Genomic DNA, 20,186 nt, shown 5'->3' with positions numbered 1-20,186 from the left:
GCCTGAATATTATAAATGCAGATTCTCTACTGTTGGCCTGAAGAAAAAAACCACAGTTGGGCCTGGATATCAAATTTTGTGGCCTCAGGCCAGGGCCTGCCCCTCTCTGATTTCCAATTTCTTTATCTGTAAAAGGAGGGCGTTAACTCTTCAGGTATTTGGAAAAGGTGTCTAGCCCAGTTTAGGGTCAGGTGCTGCACTTTACAAACAACAAACTCATATCAGAACCTTTACCCAACCCGGTGAAGTGGGCACCCTTGTTAACGACCGACCACATGATGGATAGGGGAAATGAGGCCCGGGGAGGTTAACATGTCCAAAGCGACAAGGACTGGAAGTGGTGGAGCTGAGATTGGAACCTGGCTCCAGAGTCCGTGCTCTTAGCTGCTGTGCACATGTAGGAACTCCACGTCTGGTTGGTTAAAATGAAATGTTTATTGGCACGGAACAGACAGCTAGCTGCGCGCTTGGAGATACTTCCAGCCCCTCCCCCGCCCCACTACGCTCCCGCCCAGTCCCACAAGCCCCGCCCCGGTTCCTCCCCGCCCTTCCCCAGGAGCGGCCCCTCCTCCCGCTTAGGGGCGGGGCCGGAGCGGGATCCGGGTGGCTGCTGGCAGCGGCGGCGGCGTCTGCGGCTGCGGGGTCTGGGTCGCAACCAGGGCCAGGTCGCAGAGAGTTCGGAGGCAGAACCCTCGCAGTCAGCGTCCCCCACTACGCGAAGTGACTCCCTCGGAGGGAGAGCACTCCAGCCCGCGCCTCCGCGTCCCAGCAGGTCTCCGGGGGGGACTGGGGCTTAGCGGGGGAGGGCCGGGGTCCTGGGGAACAAAGGCAGGCGGCGGGGGACGCCTCTTCCCTCGCCCCTACCCAGCTGGGCTCATCGGGAGCGTTAATGGGGCGCGGGCGGGGCAGAAAGCCCAGCTGGAGACAAGAGATGTGACCATATGGTGATGGAGGAAGCTCGGAGCTCCCCAGCACTGGCTGGGGCGCCCCATATCAGGTGACGAGGGGAACAGGACCGAGCCCTCCGGGGTCCCTTAACTCGTGCCTGGCCTGAGGGAGAGTCACCAGATGGTCAGATAAGAGGTGGGACCGGCTGACAGGTGGGCTGAGGGTGGGGCAGAGTTGGGGCCCCATCCCAGCTGCCCTGCCTAGCATGGGGAAAGGCTTCCTGCCTCTTCCGTTCCCCTCCTCAAACTCGTTCTCCCGGAACACGGGGTGGGGCAGAGGGCTGGGCAGGAAAGGAGGGCCGGCTGGGTCCTCCTTTTTAACCTGGATAAAAGCCCTGGGGGGTAGTTGAGAAATGGCTTTGCCAGGGGTGCCTCTGCTGGTTGCCCCACATTCACCCAGGCCTTCTGAGGCCTCGCTGTGAGGCTCAGGGAGCAGCCACAACAGCTAGGAAAATAGGCCTCTGCAGTGACTGAGGGGTGCATGGCCCCAGATGAAGCAGCCTTATCTGTGGGGACAGATTGACAGGAAAGGCCCATCCAGGTGGTCAGGCTGGGGTGGGTGGTTTCCTTGGATTGGAAGACCATCTTTCTGGCCTCTGTGGGCTGACGCTGGGCTGGGGTGAGTCAGCTTTCCTGGGAGGCAGATGGGCCCAGCCCCTTTGACAAACAGAAGGTGGCAGGCCCCATTTGGGGGTAGAACTGGGCATTAAACCCTGGGGTGTATCCACTGAAAGCCCCCTCCCCGTGGGCTTCAGGGAAGGACTTAAAGTTGGCCTGGGTAGAGGCAGGCAGGTGGCTAACACCTGCCAAAGTCAACACCCAGGCCCTGGGTGGAGGGGGGGGCTTTATCCAGCTGACAGCCCCAGCTACCCCCAGCTCACACTTGGGCCACGCCAGCTTCTCGCCCCGGGGCAAAGTCCACACCTGCACCTTCCGAAGGTTCTGGTCCCTCAGCAGCCCAATGAGGCACCCCCAACCTGGACCCTTGCATTTGGCAAACATCCCCATTTTCTAGGCGAGGACGCTGAGGCCCCACAAGGGCAAGTGACGCATCCAAGATCACTTGACTTCCAAGTGGCAGAGCCAGGATTTGAGCCCAGGTCCAGTGCATGGGCTTCCCAGGTGGCTCTGTGGTAAAGAAACTGCCTGCTGATGCAAGAGACCCGGGGTTGGGAAGATTCCTTGGAGGAAGAAATGGCAACCCACTCTGGTATTCTTGCCTGGAAAATCCCATGGACAAAGGAGTCTGGCAGGCTACTGTCCATGGAGTCGCAGAGTTGGACACGACTTAGCGACTAAAACAACAACAACCAGTGTAGACACTGGGACCATTCCCGGTGTCATTTTCCCTGCAGGGCTCCAGTTCTCCCCATCCCAGGAGGCTCCCTGCCAAGATGGCCTCAGCTGGAGACCCCCCTACAGGCCAGCGGGATGCAGCGGACCAGAACTTTGACTACATGTTCAAGCTGCTGCTCATTGGCAACAGCAGCGTGGGCAAGACGTCCTTCCTGTTCCGATACGCCGACGACTCCTTCACGCCCGCCTTTGTCAGCACCGTGGGCATTGACTTCAAGGTCAAGACAGTCTACCGCCATGACAAGAGGATCAAGCTGCAGATCTGGGTGGGCCAGGCGGCAGTCTATGGGTCTGCCGGCCCAGGCAGGGACTGGGATTCCTCTGGGGAAGCTCAGGCGAGGGTGTAGGGCTGTGGGGAGGGGTCCCGGGTCAGCAACAGTGATCCAGAGTCGGGGAGAGGGCTTGGGGTAGATGTGAAGAGCAGCAGGGGTATTATCCATGAAGTGAATTCATCAGGATGAGGAGGATTTACCCTGCCCTCTAGGGTCTGACGGGGAGACAGTACTAACCCAAGCTGGATTAGAAGATCTGGTGACGAATGGGGAAGAGGTTTGGGTACCCTGTTGGGACAGGCCCGGAGGCTCCCACTGAGCTTCTTCAGAGTCATGCTCGCGCTCCCAAAGCACCTGCTGGTAATGATTGTCATGGTAACGAGCATCAGACTGTCGCACCAAGGTGGTACCCTCTGATCAAGGTGGTTCTTGTTTGTGGTCATGAAGTTGATTCTTGGAGATGAGGTCATAGGGGGCTTAATAAGTCTTTGAGAGGCCACCGACCCCTCAGACTGGAAACCCCTCAAGGACAGGGTACATGCCCTCTCCATCAGACTAGAGCAGGCCCATATTTCTCCCCATTAAATCGGGGGCTGTGAGGGTAGGTCCATGTCCTGGTCATCAGACTGGGGCTGTGAGGCTGGGGTGCCCACCTGGAGAGGTAGGGTGGGGAACAGGGTGGCTTCTAGATGCCTGACCCCACTGTGTGCCCAGGACACGGCGGGCCAGGAGCGCTACCGTACCATCACCACAGCCTACTACCGCGGAGCCATGGGCTTCCTGCTCATGTATGACGTTGCCAACCAGGAGTCCTTTGCTGCCGTGCAGGACTGGTGAGTGCTTGCTGACCACTGACCCCCTGACCTTCACCCTCTCTCCCTGACCCTAATCTCTGGCCTAACACAGACCTCCAACTCCACAGGGCCACGCAGATCAAGACCTACTCCTGGGACAACGCTCAGGTCATCCTCGTGGGGAACAAGTGTGACCTGGAGGATGAGCGTGTTGTGCCCACCGAGGAAGGCCGGAGGCTCGCCGACGACCTTGGTCAGTGCCCAACCTGGGCTACAGGCCCTGGACCTCCCGGAACCAAACCTCCATCCCTATGCTTGAGTCCCGGGTCCAACCAGTCACCAATACTTTGCCCTTTGAAGATCTGCCCAGAAAAATGCCTGCATGTATACCACCTGCTACATTTAATTCCAGAGGATTTACCCACAGATAACCTTTACTGCCCAACTGCCCTGGGAACCCAAACTCAGCAAAACCATTTCTGGGAATTTATCCTACAAACACCTGCACCCATGTGGGAAGTGACGGGTGTATCAAATTACAGCACAGTTATTAGGAGGGAAGGCTTGGCAGCCTCCCAAGTCTCTCACAGCGGGGGAAGCAGCTACACATAAAGTATAGTCACGTGAGGGAATGCTATGCAGCTGTGAAAAAGGATCAGGCCATTCTTTATGTTCTGCAGTCTGTGGATATATGGGTAAGTGGAAAAAGCAAACTACAGAATAGTGGGTATGGCTGCTGCTTTTAGTCCAGGGATCAGCAAACATTTTCTTTTTTTGGCTGCACAGTTAAGCTTGTGGGATCTTAGTTCCCCAACCAGGGACCACACCCATACTCCCTGCAGTAGAAGCAAGGGGCCCTAACCACTGGACTGCCAGGGAAGTCCCTTGCCAACATTTTCTTAAAGGGCCAAATAGGAAATATTTTCAGTCCTAGGGTCTAACTGCTCAGCTGTGCCTGAAAGCAGCCTTGGATAATACATCGATGAATGAGTGTGACTGTCTGCCAATAAAACTTTAATTACACAAATAGGCAACAGCACCTGAGACTAACACATAATATGATAAATCAGCTGTGTTCATGCATGCTCAGTCGATCAGTCATGTCCGACTCTGTGACCCCACATACTATAGCCCTCGAGGCTCCTCTGTCCATGGAATTTTCCAGGCAAGAATACTGGAGTGGGTTGCCATTTCTTTCTACAGGGGATCTTCCCAGGGATCGAACTTGTGTCTCCTGCCTTAGCAGGCAGATTCTTTACCACTGAGCCACCAAGAAGGCCCAATATACTTAAATTTAGTTCTTGAATAAATACTTAAAAAGAAAATAGGCAACAAGCCAGATTGGCCTGCAGCTCAGTTTGCCAACCCCTGCATTAGCGTTTAAAAAGGGTGTATATTGATGTATATTGATGTTTGCTTAAAGGAACTCTGGAAGGATACAGAAGGATCTAGTAACCCTGGTGACCTGGGATGCTACCAGGGTCGGAGGGGAACTTTTCAGCCTACCTTTGTGAATCAGGTGAATGGATTCTCGATTCAAAGTTTAAGCTAAAAGAAAATCTTGTCCTGGAGTATTCTAGGCCCTCCCCAGGACTTTCTGTGCAAGAGGGAATGTAAGCACTATGCAGGGAGGGCAGGTTAAGGACCGAGACTCTGGAGCTAGAATCCCCTCCTGCAACCCACTAACTATGTGACCTTTGGCACCTCACCTACCCTCTCTGTGCTTCCATTGCTCCATCTGGGAAACAGGTGAAAACCTCATCTACCTCATAGGGCTGTTAGATTAAATAAGCAAATCCTGGCCCTGATTGAACATTAACTGCAGTTATTTCTTGATGGCTTTGTGATCTCGCACCGGTGACTTTAGCTCTCTGGGCCAGCACTTCCTCGTGTGTGAAAGGCAGATAATATAATAACAGCCCCACCTGGTTAGGTTGTCAGGCGGGTTAAATGAGTTATGACGCATGAAGCGGTTCTTACAGAGTCCTGCGTGTGTGTGGGTTGCATCTAAGCGTTAGTAGCATGATTGTCAAGTGTTGCTGATGTTTGTGCCTAAAACCTAAGAGATTTACTGTCTGACCCTTTGCAGAGAAACTTCACAGACCCCTGGACCATAACCGTTCCCTCTTTCTTTTCCTTTTTTTTTTCTTGCCATCATTTGTTGGAGAAACTGGGTCTTTGTTCTGTGGAACGTCTCCCATTTGGGGTTTGACTCTGCTCCTTTGTCCCCTGTGTTTTAGGAACCTGAGCCTGGGTCTCATTTACAGATGTGCTGGGAGTCAGCTGTTGGGGCCCTGCCGTAGGCTGGAATACTTGAGGATGCTGCCCACACCATTTTTGTTGTTGGCTGCAACACACGGGGTGGGGGATCTTAGTTTCCTGACCAGGGATTGAACCCTTGCCCCCTGCTGTGGCCACGCAGAGTCTTAACCACTGGACCACCGGGGAAGTCCCCTGCCCACACCTTCTTGTGGAAAACATCTAGTTCCTGGGGGTCAGGGGGCAATTCCCGCTCTTCCATTAAGTTTAAAATATCAGACAACAAATTGGGAGATGGATTTGGACCCCAATTTCATAAGAAGAAAATCCACACACATGTGCACACACTCCTACCCACTACAAACTGAACCCCAACAATTTATGTATTTTTTTTTTAAAGTGGAAAGCTAGATGTCAAAACAGCAATAGTAGTTGTTTCTGGGTGATGAGATTACATACAACATTTTTAGCTGACTTGATATTTTTCAGTAGTTTCTCTAATGAATATTTATAATAAGAAAAAAAGTGTTTAAAAAAAAAACACTTCACTGGTGGTCCAGTAGTTAAGGCTCCGCACTTCAACTGCAAGAGATGTGGGTTCAGTTTCCTGGTTGGGGAACTAAGATCCTGTTGTGTGGGGCAGCCAAAAATTAAGTCTTAAAAAAAGAAGAAAAACTCAGATTATTTGAGGCAGAGCTGGACATGATTAATGAAATGCCAATTTGCCTGGGAAGATGGTGGGGCGACATTGATGACCACCAGGCTCAGGATAGAGATCTGTGTTCGTGTCCTACCTCTGTCATCCACCCGTTCATCCATTCATCCATCTATTCATCCATCCATCTATACATCTATACATTCGTCCATTCATCTCTATATCCATCTCTCCATCCATCCATCTACCTATCCATCCATCTGTACACTTATCTATACATCCTCCCATCTACCCAATTATTTATGCATCCATCCACCTGTACATCCATCCATCTAAATACACATCATTCATCCATATATCCCTCTACCCACTCATCCATCCATCCATCTGATCATTCATTCAGTCAGTAGTTTCTGAGCACTTGCTTTGTGCCAGGCCCTGGGCTACAGTTGTGGACAAGGCAGATAGACATCCTGCGCTCTTGGTGCAGATATTCTAATAGTGGAGACATAGATGGATAATTATACATTTACTAATTACAATGATATTTATCTAGTGCTGCATGATAATGACAAGGGTTAGAATGCTGCTACTGCTAAGTCGCTTCAGTTGTGTCCGACTCTGTGCGACCCCATAGACGGCAGCCCACCAGGCTCCCCCGTCCTGGGATTCTCCAGGCAAGAACACTGGAGTGGGTTGCCATTTCCTTCTCCAGTGCATGACAGTGAAAAGTGAAAGTGAAGTCGCTCAGTCGTGTCCGACTCTTAGCGACCCCATGGACTGCAGCCTACCGGGCTCCTCCATCCATGGGATTTTCCAGGCAAGAGTACTGGAGTGGGGTGCCATTGCCTTCTCCAAGGGTTAGAATAGAGGCCTGTTCACCCTGTGCTGTGTGTAATAGCCTGGACATTTGTCTGAATTTCTGGCCTACCTTGGGAACGGCAGATGGGGATACACTGGGGACCATAGCTCCCAGCAGGTGGAGCCTGAACCAGGGGCGCAGGGTGCAGGAAGGACAGTCATGTGCACCCTATTTGCAGGTTGCTGGGCCACTTCTTGTAGCCCAGGGATTCTGGGCAGGGCCCCAAAGCATTTGTACCACCTCTCACCTTTTGCTAAGTGGATAAGCTTTTTTTTTTTTTTTTTTTTGCTTTGTTGGGTCTCATTGCAGCGCTGGGTTTTCTCTTGTTGCAGAGTATGGGCACAGTAGTTCCAGCACTCAGGCTTAGTTGCCCCGAGGCACGTGGGATCTTAGTTCCCCAACCAGGGATTGAACCTATATCCCCTGCATTGGAAAGCAGATTCTTAACCACTGGACCACCAGGGAAGTTCCTAAACATTTTATTTTTAAGAGAAAAAGTTATGATGATCCCTGTGATGCTAAAAGTCTATTCAAATCTGCTTCACCGTCCCCTTCCCCAAAAGGAATCAGCCAGCCTGCCCTCCCTCCTGAGGCCCAAGGTGGTACAAGAGAAATGTTTAATCTGTTATTATTTCAACCAGGCAGCCTGAGTGTGTTAACCTGTGTGAATTTACATGAGTGACTTTCCTGCTGTGTGCCTCAGTTTTCCCATCTATAAAATGGGCTATAATAGCATAGGGCATTCCCTAGCAGTCAGGTGGTTAGGGCTCCACCCTTCCACTGTAGGGGGCATGGATCCAATCCCTGATTGGGGAACTAGGATCCCACAAGCTGCATGGTCCAGCTCCCCCCACAAAAACTATCTACCTCAGACTGAGTGACTGCGCATGCACAGAGCATCCTTAAATGAGTTAATTTACGTAAAGTTCTTAGAAAAGTGCCTGTCGCATAGTAAGCATTGCGTAAGCACTGCCTATTATTATTATTACTGTTTTTAGTGCACTCTGTAGGCCAGGAACTGGGTACATTGTATGCTCTCTAAAACTCTGCGAAACCTGCCATTATCTGGCTGACAGAGGTTACAGATTGGGTAGCCCTGGGCCGAAGCCAGTCCTGTTTTATTTGACCGGGAGCATATGTTCCAGAACATGTGAAATACTTGGCTGCGCTTAAAAGGTCCACATAAATATTGGGCTTTGTGGGCACCCTGGCTGTGCCTTCCTGTGCAGCAGAAATTGGATAGAGGATGAGTGCCGCTTAACTGGGGGTAAGACTCTTGCCACCGCTGCCTTGTGACAAAGAGATACGCAAGGTAGTCCGGCAAGCGCTGCTGTTACACATTTTTATCAGCATCAGCAGCATCATTGTTCCCATTTTACAGAAGAGCAAACTGAGGCTCCAAAAGACTAAGAGTCTCAGCTGAACAAAGGTCAGAACTGGGCTTGGAACCCAGGTTCGTGTGATGCCATAGCCCAGGCGCTGACCCCCCAGGGTTTCACAGATCATCCTATCTTTTTTTTTTTTTTTTAATAAGCCATTTATTATGTTATAACACCCTCCCCACCCCCTGCCACAACATGTAGGATATTAGTTTCCTGACCAGGGATCAAACCCGTGCCTCCTGCAGTGGAAGCACGGAGTCTTAGCCACTGGACTGCCAGGGAATTCCCACATCTTCCCATCTTATATTCCTCCAGGTTTTGAGTTCTTCGAGGCCAGCGCCAAGGAGAACATCAACGTGAAGCAGGTCTTCGAGCGCCTGGTGGACGTCATCTGCGAGAAGATGAATGAGTCCCTGGAACCCAGCTCTAGCCCTGGCAGCAATGGGAAAGGCCCGGCCTTGGGGGACACCCCAGCGCCACAGCCCAGCAGCTGTCCCTGCTAGAGAGGACTCCCCCACCCCACCCCCTCCTGCCTCGGCAGAGACTGTAACTGAGGCATGAGCCATAAGGGCTGTTTCCAAGCTCAGGGCGCCCCCAACTTCCCATTGGCCGCCCCCACTCCCGCATGGCGCGTTCTCTGGCCAAGGCCACCAGTCTGCCCAAGCAGCCCCTGTCGCAGGCTCCAGACCCTGCACTGCGGACAGGGTCTGGGGAAGGGGCGTGCACGAGCTTGCTGCTTCCCGGCGTTGTCATGGTGATAGTGAGCACGCACACGGCGCGTCCCACTCCGCCTGGTGAAGGGGCAACCGCCATGCCTTCTGGGTTAGAACCACTTATCCGCATCCGTTTCTGACTTGGGCATTGATTTTAGTTCGCGTGCTGGCCGGAGATGGTTCTTCTCCCTCGTGCAGTTGGGGTGGGAGTGGGGAGTTGGTGGGAGGGATCTCAAGAATTCATCCGTGGGGATGTGGAAGGCAGGTCCTTTCTCAGGATTGCCCAGTCTGCCTGTGAACCTTCTGCCTGTGAACCAGGGTGGTGGTTTTGCATCTCCCAGACCCCTCCCTTCTGACCTGCAGATCTTCTGCCTGTGAAAGCAGTATTAAAGCGGCTTTTCCCAGAGCTCCCCCTACCCTCACCCGCGGCTTTAGGGACCCCAGAAGTGCCTTCTGAGCTTCCCCAGAATTTGCTCGACCCTGCCACTGTTACAGCTGACCCACTGCATTCTCGATCCAGAATAGAATTCTGGAAACTATGGGCTGCTCCGGGCCAGGCAGAGAATCATGCATTCCTGCTGAGGACTTTTTACCAGGAGTTAATTCAAAGTTAGAAGCTTAGGCTCTCCTGCCCTGACCTGCCTTCCACGGGCCCTGTTTGGCTGGTAATGTTTTAAGCAAGGTCTTTCCACATCCCATATCCTGCTCAAAAAGGAAATTGAGCAATATTCCTGTAGCATAGCCTGCACTGGCTGGCGGCTCTCCATGTGAGGACATCGGCTCCTCCCATTTGAAAAACCTTGAAGACTCAGGGCTGGCTTCTCGAGCCATGTTATCTCTGGGGTCCTGCTAATAGAGGAGCCACAGGAAAGAACGCTTTGGGGTTTGGCTGGAGGGGCAGCAGGTAACCGCTGTTGCTACTTGCATTTCCCAGATGCCGCTTGGGAGTGGCAGGCTGAAGACAGATGGGTGGAGAACAGTCCCCCTGGTTGGTTGAGGCACTAGCAGGGAGCCCACCAGGTTGGGCGTCCCTAGCTACCAGGGGCTCCTGCTGGGAGGTGATCTTCATTTTGACACCTTCCTGGCCCCATCCTCTGCTCAGTGGCCCTTCCTGCCCACCTGAGTCCAACCTTGGTGACACAGTACCTCTTTCTACCCTGGAACACTGATACCCCAGAACTTGCCACTGGGAGGACAGCCAAAGTGTGTGATTTGTCCAGTCTCCCAGCCCCTGCTGCCAAAGTGATTTTCTGTAGCCTTGAGGATCTCTGCTACTTCCTACCAGGAGTGGGCAAGGTCTGGGTCCAGTTTAACGTAGTTCTTACCTTTACAGAAGCTGGAGATTGAATTTGTTTCTAGAAGGCCCTGTTCACCCCAAACCGGGACTGCCCTTAGAGCGTCAAAAGTGGGGGTATTTTTGTACGCCAACAAACTTGGCTGCGATGAAAAGGACAAGTTCTTGGAAATATACCACGTGAGACTTACCGGAAGGTTTGGGGCGCGGGAGTCTAAAATGTTAGTTGCTTTAACATAAAAGAGAAATTAAAGCAGCTAGAAAAAGGCTTCTTAAGACATACCATGGCCTGTCAAGATTCCCTTTGCCTGTCCATTTTCCTTAAACTGCTGCCAGAAAAAAAATGTTTGGCCAGAGGGTCACTATCAAGGGGACCAGCTGACTTGTGTGACAGCCTGTGTGATAAAAGACAGCTTTGGCTGCATCTTGTACCTGACCTGGCCTAAGATTTCTGTTTACACAAGACTTTTCAGCAGTTCAACTTGAAGTTGCAGTTGAGACAGCTGCCACTCTTTAGGGTTCTCTCAAGCCTGGGAATGATGTAGGAGAATTTTTCTTGTATGGTCTAAAAATGGTGTTCAGTTTTCATCTTATGATGTTTCGGGGGGAGGTTTAACTCCTGACAGTGTCTGGAAAACTGCAACTGATGTTCTCAAAGATCACCAGGAGGGAATGGAGGTTTGTTGAGTTTACAAAGATTAAGCCAAAGGCTGTGGGAAGACAGCTTCCTGGTGCCAGGGAGGCTGGGATCTGGGGAGGTGACTTGAAGCTGTATCCTGCATCCCTGCTGTGCCTTCTTAATTGCTTTCAAGTTGTCTTTCCAATGTCAGCAGGAAATTGCCATGATCGCCTTTTGGGGTTTGGGGTTATGTTTGTTTTGCTTTTCTTTGGCTTCTCTGGGGATCATTTTCTTGTGTGTTTCTCTCCCAACTCCACTGAAAACAAAACAAGGGGTGAAATTTGATTTCAGTGTTGAAGTGCTAATTCCAATAAGTGACTTCTCCATGATCCCAGAACACACCAGGAGAGAGCTCTAGACCTTTATATTCTGGGTGTGGTTCTCCTTGTGTAAGCCGTTCTTAGATGTTCAGTCATAAAGATGTGCACTTTTCTCGAGAAAATAAAAAATTAAAGTTGTTATGCCCAGATGCTGTGGTTCTTTTCTTTCCATTAGTGAAATGGAGTTTCCAGGAAGAGGGCAGTTGAATCACAGCCAAGTGGAGAGTTGGTCGAGGGCCGTGTGTGATGCTGCAGAACCTGAATCAGGACAGGGAGGCTCAGGTCTGGGGCTGCATCTAGTTGGGCTGATCTCTGGTGACCTCCATGGTGGCTCAGATGGTAAAGAATTTTCCTGCAATGCAGGACATCTGGGTTTGATCCCTGGGTCGGGAAGATCCCCTGGAGAAGGGCATGGCAACCCACTCCACTATCCTTGCTTGGAAAATCCCATAGACGGAGGAGGCTACAGTCCACGGCAGGCTACAGCCCCGAGGGGCGCAGAGTTGGACATGACTGAATCGACTTAGCATGCATGCAAAGTGATAGGTAAAAAGTGATTTCTTAGAAAGGGACGCTTGCAAGGTTCAGAAGTGGGCAGCGCAATGCTTGCCTGCCCTGGGTATTCAGTGAGTTACATTTTTATAGTCAGAGGAAGAGAGTGGAAGGGGAGAAAATCTTACTTGTCTTTCCCCAGGTAGGGCAGGGAGGTTTACTTGTCCCTCCCTACATGGTCAGCCCAGGACTGTGACAGCGCTTTTGAAAAATATTTTCGGGTCTCAGCACAATGAAGTTCCTTCATTTTGAAAAGTTACCTTCCCGTAAATGATAGTTTTTTGTGTCCACAGAGCCTGATTGTGGAGTCATTAACTTGATGACACCACTGGGCAGATCGTAGGCCATATTTTCTACTGTTGTTTTATTGTTTTGGGGAGCATGGTGCAAATAACACATCTTAGGGGCCAAATAACACGTTTTGGGGGTTCCTAACTCAATTAGCTCACTGGGCAGGATGTGGGTCTCATGCCACCGTTGTTTTATTGCTTTGGGGCATGCCCTATGCTGGTGTTGCATGGTTTTGTTGTTAAGCAAGGTAGCTTGCTTTTATCATTAAGCAAGCCAGTCTGACTTTGATGCTAAGCGCCTGTTTTGCTATATAAGTCAGGCAGGCCCACCTTGTTTCAGAATTTTCCCATTACTTTCTTGAGTGATCATTAATCTTATTAACGGGGTTTCCAAGCTAACTATTTGATCATCCTCTTTTGTCCCTATCAGACACACAGGCGAGATCAGAGTCACGCCCTCGTGGTAGTTTGAGTCACTTTTACGGTACATTTCTTCCTGGTTTACTTTCGTCAGTCATCTTGCTTTGCCTGGTTCTGAGCCCATATTTTTTTTGTCTTAGGCTCCTCCAGGGCTTCCCTGATAGCTCAGTTGGTAAAGAATCCACCTGCAATGCAGAGACCCTGGTTCGATTCCTAGGTTGGGAAGATCTGCTGGAGAAGGGATAGTCTACCTACTCCAGTATTCTTGGTCTTCCCCTGTGGCTCAGCTGGTAAAGAATCTGCCTGCAGTGCAGAGACCCTGGTTCAATTCCTAGGTTGGGTAGATCCCCTGAAGAAGGGAAAGGCTACCTACTCCAGAATTCTGGCCTGGAGAATTCCATGGGCTGTATAGTCCATGGGGTTGCAAAGTGTTGGACATGACTGAGCGACTTTCACTTTCACTTCACTTTCAGGCTCCTCCCAAGTGTGCATGCACATCGCTTAGCCAAGATGGATTATCAGCAAAGAGGCCTATGGGTAGGTTGACATCATGTACTATATGGTGACACCCCCTCTCTTTTGACCTCCAAGGAGCCTTTCTGCGCATGTGTAGTCAGCTTCTCCTTAACTTCAAGAATGAGGAATAAGTGGTCTTTACTCTCTTATCTGGCTAGGGCCCAGCCTCCTCCATCATCTTGCTTTTATGGAGTTTCTGCTACTGTGAAAGGAAATGCTTCCTCTCATATCCATGGGGCAAGAAATATCACAGCTATCTGTGATTCTGGCCCTCCAAATGTGAATTTCTGAATTCAGAAAGTACTCCCTACAGGAGGAACTTAGTCACAGTCATCAGTGATTATAGCTCTCTGGTGTGAGCTGGTGGGCCCTAAAGGAATTCGAGAGAGAGACGCATACCTCTGTAAAAATGCAGTATGCTGGCCCTAGGTCGCTGAGATGCATATGAAAGAAATGACTTCAATAATCCCAAACTCTTGCATCTTCCCATACATGAAAGTGAGAGTAGCATAGAAGAGTGCTACATTCCTTAACTTGATAACTGGTTTTCCTTAACAATAATCTTTGATGTTCAGATTGCCTGCCCCCTTTGTTGTAAACTTCTTTACAGCCTGACTCCCTCTCCCACCTGGAGAAGGCCATGAAACCCCACTCCAGTACTCTGGCCTGGAAAATCCCATGGATGGAGGAGCCTGGTAGGTTGCAGTCCATGGGTCGCTAGGAGTCGGACACGACTGAGCGACTGTACTTTCACTTTTCACTTTCATGCATTGGAGGAGGAAATGGCAACCCACTCCAGTGTTCTTACCTGGAGAATCCCATGGACAGAGGAGCCTGGTGGGCTGCTGTCTATGGGGTCGCACAGAGTTGGACATGACTGAAGCAACTTAGCAGCAGCAGCAGCAGCCCTCTCCCACCTCCTTGGAACTGTTTCTCAGGGCTGCTGAGATGCTGTCTCCTGGGCTCGGAGTCCTAAACATTTCCACCAAATAAAACATTCTCTAATTTCAGCTTGTGATTAATTTTTTAGTCGACACTATTATGGACTTTCTGTACACAGGAGAGAACTTCTTCACCCCCGGGGCCCATCTAGCTCCTGCCTCAGGACCTCATGGTCACCACCTTGGTATAGAGGGTAAGGAGGACAATGCCATGTGGCTCAGCAGTAAAGCCTGTAATGCAAGAGACCCAGGGTTCAATCCCTGGGTCAGGAAGATCCCCTGGAGGGTGGCATGGCAACCCACTCCAGTACTCTTGCCTGGAGAATCCCATGGACTGAGGAGCCTGGTGGGCTACAAATTCGTAGGGTTACAGAGTCGGACACGACTGAAGTGACTGACCACGCGTGCAACTGATTCTAGTAAGAAGTTCTGTCCTCCCCATATTGGCAAGAGGGCATCAGTGAATGCCTGAGTTAGATCGTGTCCTTCCTCTGGTTGGAAGCCTCCATTGCTCCCACCTGACTTAGAGTAAACTCCTAAGTCCTCCTCAGGTTCCACAAGGCCCTGCATGGTCTGAACTGTCACCTCACTCTCTTCCCTGTCACCTGCCCTGTCACTCTTCCCATTCGCCACCCTCTCCCCCACCAACTTGCTCTGCTCCTTCCTGTTGTTGTTAGGCACAGTCTTGCCCCAGGACCTTTGCACTGGCTGTTCCCTCTGCCTGGATTCACACGGCTTCCTCACGCACCCTCTCTTTCAGATCTTTACACAAACTTCACCTTCTTGTTGACCCACCTCCCTCCCAACCCCCTGGTTAGTACTGTAACCCCTCCCCAAGCATTTATTTATTTTTTGCCTGGCCATGCCAGGCAGCATGTGGGATCTTAATTCCCACACCAGAAATTGAATCTGAACTCCCTGTACTGGAAGCACAAATCTTATCTTAACCACTGGACTGCCAGGAAAGTCTCTCCACCCCCACCCCCCCGCCAATCATTACTTTCTTTTTAAAAATATTTATTTATTTGGCTGTGTGGGGTCTTAGTTGCAGCATGCAGGATCTTTAGTTGCGGTATGAAAACTCTTAATTGCAGCATATGGGATCTAGTTCCCTGACCAGGGGTTGAATCTGAGCCCCCACATTGGGAGAACACAGTCTTAGCCACTGGACCACAGGGAAGTCCCTCCCCCAGAATTCCTGATGTCCCTTTCCCTGTGTCCTTCTCCCTACAGCCCCTAGAATCTAAAATACTATACAATTTACTCACTTAACTTGTGTTTCCTTCACTATAATATCTGCACCTCAGAGGCAGGAATTTTTAAATTTTTTACTTCCACACCCAACTCTTTCCTGTCTGACACAATAAAAAGGAAATATTAGGTCTTTGTTCCTGGTTCTTGGCACAGAGCTCCTAAAAACCCTTGGAATTTCTGGAGTGATAAGCATCTTTTGTGTACTAATAAGAAGACAGCCTAGGCTGGGGCCCGTAAGTAGCTTCAGTACAGGGCTGATCACCAGAAAGACCAAACCATGATTAGAGATTTGGAACCATCAGCCTATGATGGTTTGGAACCATCACTGTATGGCAAGTAGAAGGGGAAAAAGTGGAAGCAGTGACAGAGTTTCTTTGCTCGGGTTCCAAAATCACAGACTGTGACTGTAGCCATGAAATTAAAAGACGCTTGCTCCTTGGCAGGAAAACTATGACAAATCTAGACAGCATATTGAAAAGCAGAAACATCACTTTGCTGACAAAGGTCCATATAGTCAAAGCTATGGTTTTTCCAGTAGTTATGTATGGATGTGAGAGTTGGACCATAAAGGCTGAGCACCAGAGAACTGATACTTTTAAATTGTAGTGCTAGAGAAGACTCTTAGAGTCCCTTGGACTGCAAGGAGATCAAACCAACCATTCATGAAGGAAATCAATCCTGAATATTCATTGGAAGGACTGAAACTGAAGCCACCTGATTTGAAGAGCCGACTTACGGGAAAAGACCTGCCGAGGTCCAGCCCCAGCAGGATCCTAGGGTACCCTCAGGAAAGACGGCATCAGCGAGAGAGAGATGACATGGGTCTTATAATGGATTGAAACCTGATAGTCCGGGGTCGAACAATAAGAGAATAAAGGAGAAAGAATAAAGAGAAGAGAAAGAGGCTTGATCTTCCTTGGTTAACACAGAAAGCCAATAAAGCTCCTGTGTTCCAAGGAGTCATCCTGAAAGAACAGAGAGAGAAAAGGAGGAAAAAGGAAAAAAAGAATGACACGGGTAGACCAAGCTTCGGTGAGCGAGATCCCTAACTTTATTTTCAAAAGGAACTTTTATACCTTGACTTATACATAGAGGGAAATGAAAGATGCTGGGGAAAATTGAGGGCAGGAGGAGAAGGAGGCAGCAGAGGATGAGATGGTTAGATAACATCACGAACTCAATGGACATGAATTTGAGCAAACTCTGGAAGATAGTGAAGGACAGGGAAGCCTGGCATGCTGCAGTCCATGAAAAGAGTTGGACACGACTTAGCGACTGAACAACAACAACCATCAGCTTCAGGTCCTGGGAGGGAGCTCCAGAGAGGAAAGGGGCTGGAGACTGAGTTTATCACCCTCTGTCCCTCGCATCTGAGTTATAGGCTTGGTAATATTAATAGTAACTAAAGAGTTTCGTGGGGCTTTCCTGGTCATCGGTCGCTGAGAATCCCCCTTCCAATGCTGGGGACATGGGTTTGATCCCTGGTAGGGGAACTAAGATCCCACATGCCACCTGGCTTGCATGAGGCAATAAAAAGTCCTGGTATGGAAAACCTCCACGTTTGTGAGTAGAAACAGTAAAAACTGTAAAAAAAAAAAAAAAAAGTTTTTTTTCTTTCCATTTATTGACATACAGCTCTGTATAAATTTAAGGTATATAACATAATGATTTGACTTACATACATCATGAAATGATTGCCAAGTAAGTTTAGTGAATATCCATCAAAAAAGTCAAAGTGTTAGTCGCTCAGTCATGTCTGACTCTTTGAGACTCATGGACTGTAGCCTCTGTCTATAGTGGATTGCCTCTGTCTACAATGGAGTGGATTGCCATTCCCTTCTCCAGGGGATCTTCCCAATCCAGGGATCAAACCCAGGTCTCCCACATTGCAGGCAGATTCTTTACTGTCTGAGCCATCAGGGAAGTTAACTCATATAAATACAAAGGTAGAAATAGGAAAAAACGCTTTTTCCTCATGATGCAAACTCAGGATTTATGCCTAATGATTTTCATATATAACATACAGCAAAGTTAATTATATTTTAAAATAATTTTTTAAATTGATTTACTTTTGGCTGTGCTGGGTCTTTGTTGCTGCACTGATTTTTCTCTAGTTGCAGCGAGTGGGGGGTACTCTCTGGTTGCGTGCACTGGCTTCTCACACTGATACCGCTCCTTGTGGAGTGCAGGCTCCACGGCATGTGAGGTTCAGTACTCGTGGTTCAGAGTCGGAGCAGACCCCACAGTTTAAGGGCTCAGTCTCACAAGACCGCCCCCACCTCAGATGCCTGTCACCAGTATTAGGTCCCCAAGGTACCCATACTTCACTTTGACTTGGCTACAATCTTCCTTCCCCACAGAACATAGGAAATCCTTTTTAAAATATAGAGTGGTTGTGGTTCAGTAGTTGTGGGCTTCAGTCCAGTAGATTAGTTCCTTGGCTCTAGAGCACAGGCTCAATAGTTGGGACGCACCGGCTTAGTTGCTTCGTGGCATGTGGGATCTTCCCGGATCAGGGATCGAACTTGTGTCTCCTGCATTGTCAGGCGAATTCTTGACCACTGAGCCACCAGGGAAGCCCAAATTATATGTATTGTGTTGTACATTGCAACCCTAGTTCTTTTTATCTTATAATTGTGAGTTTGTAGTTTTTTGACTGCCTCTGTCCAATTTCCCCTCCCCCCATGCCCTGCTTTTAATAAGCACAAATTTTATCTCTTTTTCTATGATTTTGTTTCTTTGGGGCATATGGCACAACTTACAGGATCTTAGTTCCCAAAGTTAAGTGAGTGGAAGTCGCTCAGTCGTGTCTGACTCTTTGCAACCCCATGGACTATACAGTCTGGAATTCTCCAAGCCAGAATACTGGAGTGGGTAGCCTTTTGCTTCTGCAGGGGATCTTTCCAACCCAGGGATCGAACCCAAGTCTCAAGCATTGCAGGCGGATTCTTTACCAGTTGAGCCACAAGGAAACTTAGTTCCCAAACCAGGGATTAAACTCGGGCAGTGAAAACACTAAGTCCTAACCACTGGACTGCGAGAGAATTCCATTTGTTTTTGAAGTATAATTGACCCACAACACCATGTTACTTCCTGTTACAGAACATAGTGGTTCGACATTTCTATACATTGCAAAATGATTACCAGATATGTCTAGCTACCGTCTGTCACCATATAGAGATATTACACAGTTATTGCCTATATTCCCCACACTGTACATTTCAAACCCCTGACTCATTTATTTTGCAACTGGAAATTTCTACCTCTCAACCTCCTTTACCTATTCTTCCCCCTCTCCCACATTCTCCCCTCTGGCAACCATCTGTTTGTTCTCTGTATCTTTAACTCTTTTACTGTTCTACTTTAAGAATAGTTCGTTTCTGACACACAGCAGACACTCGGCAGATATTTTTTAAGTGCATCCGCGGCAGAGCCCAAGCCACAAGCCAGGACTTGTGTCCTGTCTCAGGATTCTTTACGCCGTCTCTTGCCCCCAGGAGGTAGTTTCCTGTGAACAAGGTGTTCTCCCCTACAGCCATGGTCACTGGGTATTCAAAGTCCCAAAACCAAGTCTCATTAGCCAGCTTGGGTCCCACGCCCATGCCTGAACCAATGACTGCAGTCAGAAGGTGCTGATTGGCCCCTGGGATCACGTGGTGCCTCTGGTTTACAGACAGAAATCCGAGAAGTGGGTGGGTTCGGGGTGGGGGGCTGTGGGGCAACTAGGAACGGCCCTGCCAGATGTGGGAGATGATTGCCACATAGCAATTTTGACAAGTGCCCTCTTTACCCTCCTTAAGATCCCTCCAAAAGAAAGATGGAAGAATTGGATAAACCATTTTGCAATCCTCAGTGAAAAAACTGATTCAGGTCACTATGACCTTTGGATGAAACTCGGTTTATTTTCAGCTATGATCGTGACCACCCTTGCAGTCAGCTGGGTAAATGAAACAGTCTCCATGCCCAGGCCACAACCCAGACAGATTAAATCAGGAGATAGTGAGATGTGGTGCAGGCTCTGATATTTCATTAAAGCTCCCAGGCAGTTCTTTTTTTTTTTTTTTTTTTTTCTTTCCTTACTTTTTTGGCGACACCAGGAAGCATGCAGGATCTTAGTTCCCCGACCAGGGATCGAACCTACGCCCCCTACAGTGGAAGCATGAATTCTTAACCACTGGCCAGCCAGGGAAGTCCCCTCCCCAGGGGTTCTAAAGTAAAGCCAGGGCTGAGAACAGGTGATGAACAGGAAATATGGGGCAAGAGGAACAAGATAAGGGGAACACAGAGAAGCAAGTCCCAAATCCAGAAGGTGTGGTATTCCCCAACATTCTACACTTTTCCTGCCTCAAGGGGGTGGGGAGAGGAGGGAGAATCCAGAGCAGTGATTCTCAAAGTACATCGCCCATACCAGCAGCATGGCCTGGGAACTTGTTAGAAAAGCAGATTCCTGGGCCTCCTGCCAGATCTCCTGAGTCAGAAGCTCTAAGGTGGGATTCAGACACTTGTGCTTTAACAGAATATCTAGGACTTCCCAGGTGGCTCACTGGATAGGAATTCGCCTGTCATTGCAGGGACATGGGTTCGATTCCTGGTCCAGGAAGACCCCATATGCCTCGGAGCAACTAAGCTCATGCACCACAACTACTGAAACCCACTTGCCCACAGACTGTGCTCCATAAC

At 49.6% G+C, this 20,186-nt stretch overlaps 1 protein-coding gene across 3 annotated transcripts; it reads left to right on the top strand.

Annotated features, from left to right (window-relative positions):
• The first annotated feature begins 561 nt into the window (after window positions 1-561).
• Window positions 562-11,680, top strand: RAB3D (RAB3D, member RAS oncogene family). Of its 3 annotated transcripts, XM_055545182.1 has the most exons (5): window positions 562-772; window positions 2,303-2,569; window positions 3,290-3,408; window positions 3,498-3,622; window positions 8,843-11,680. In XM_055545182.1, the coding sequence occupies exons 2-5, from the start codon at window positions 2,342-2,344 to the stop codon at window positions 9,028-9,030; spliced, it is 660 nt and encodes a 219-aa protein (XP_055401157.1). In that variant the 5' UTR covers window positions 562-772; window positions 2,303-2,341; the 3' UTR covers window positions 9,031-11,680. The 3 variants fall into 3 exon arrangements, with proteins under 3 accessions (XP_055401157.1, XP_055401155.1, XP_055401156.1); XM_055545180.1 differs by lacking the exon at window positions 8,843-11,680 and having other exon boundaries at window positions 566-772; window positions 3,498-5,257; XM_055545181.1 differs by lacking the exons at window positions 562-772; window positions 8,843-11,680 and adding an exon at window positions 948-1,566 and having other exon boundaries at window positions 3,498-5,257.
• The last annotated feature ends 8,506 nt before the right edge of the window (window positions 11,681-20,186 follow it).

This window comes from Bubalus kerabau, chromosome 1 (assembly GCF_029407905.1).
Source record: "Bubalus kerabau isolate K-KA32 ecotype Philippines breed swamp buffalo chromosome 1, PCC_UOA_SB_1v2, whole genome shotgun sequence".
Classification (NCBI taxonomy): domain Eukaryota; kingdom Metazoa; phylum Chordata; class Mammalia; order Artiodactyla; family Bovidae; genus Bubalus; species Bubalus kerabau.
The sequence above is the reverse complement of the archived record's forward strand: the minus strand, read 5'-3'. Positions and strand labels throughout refer to the sequence as shown.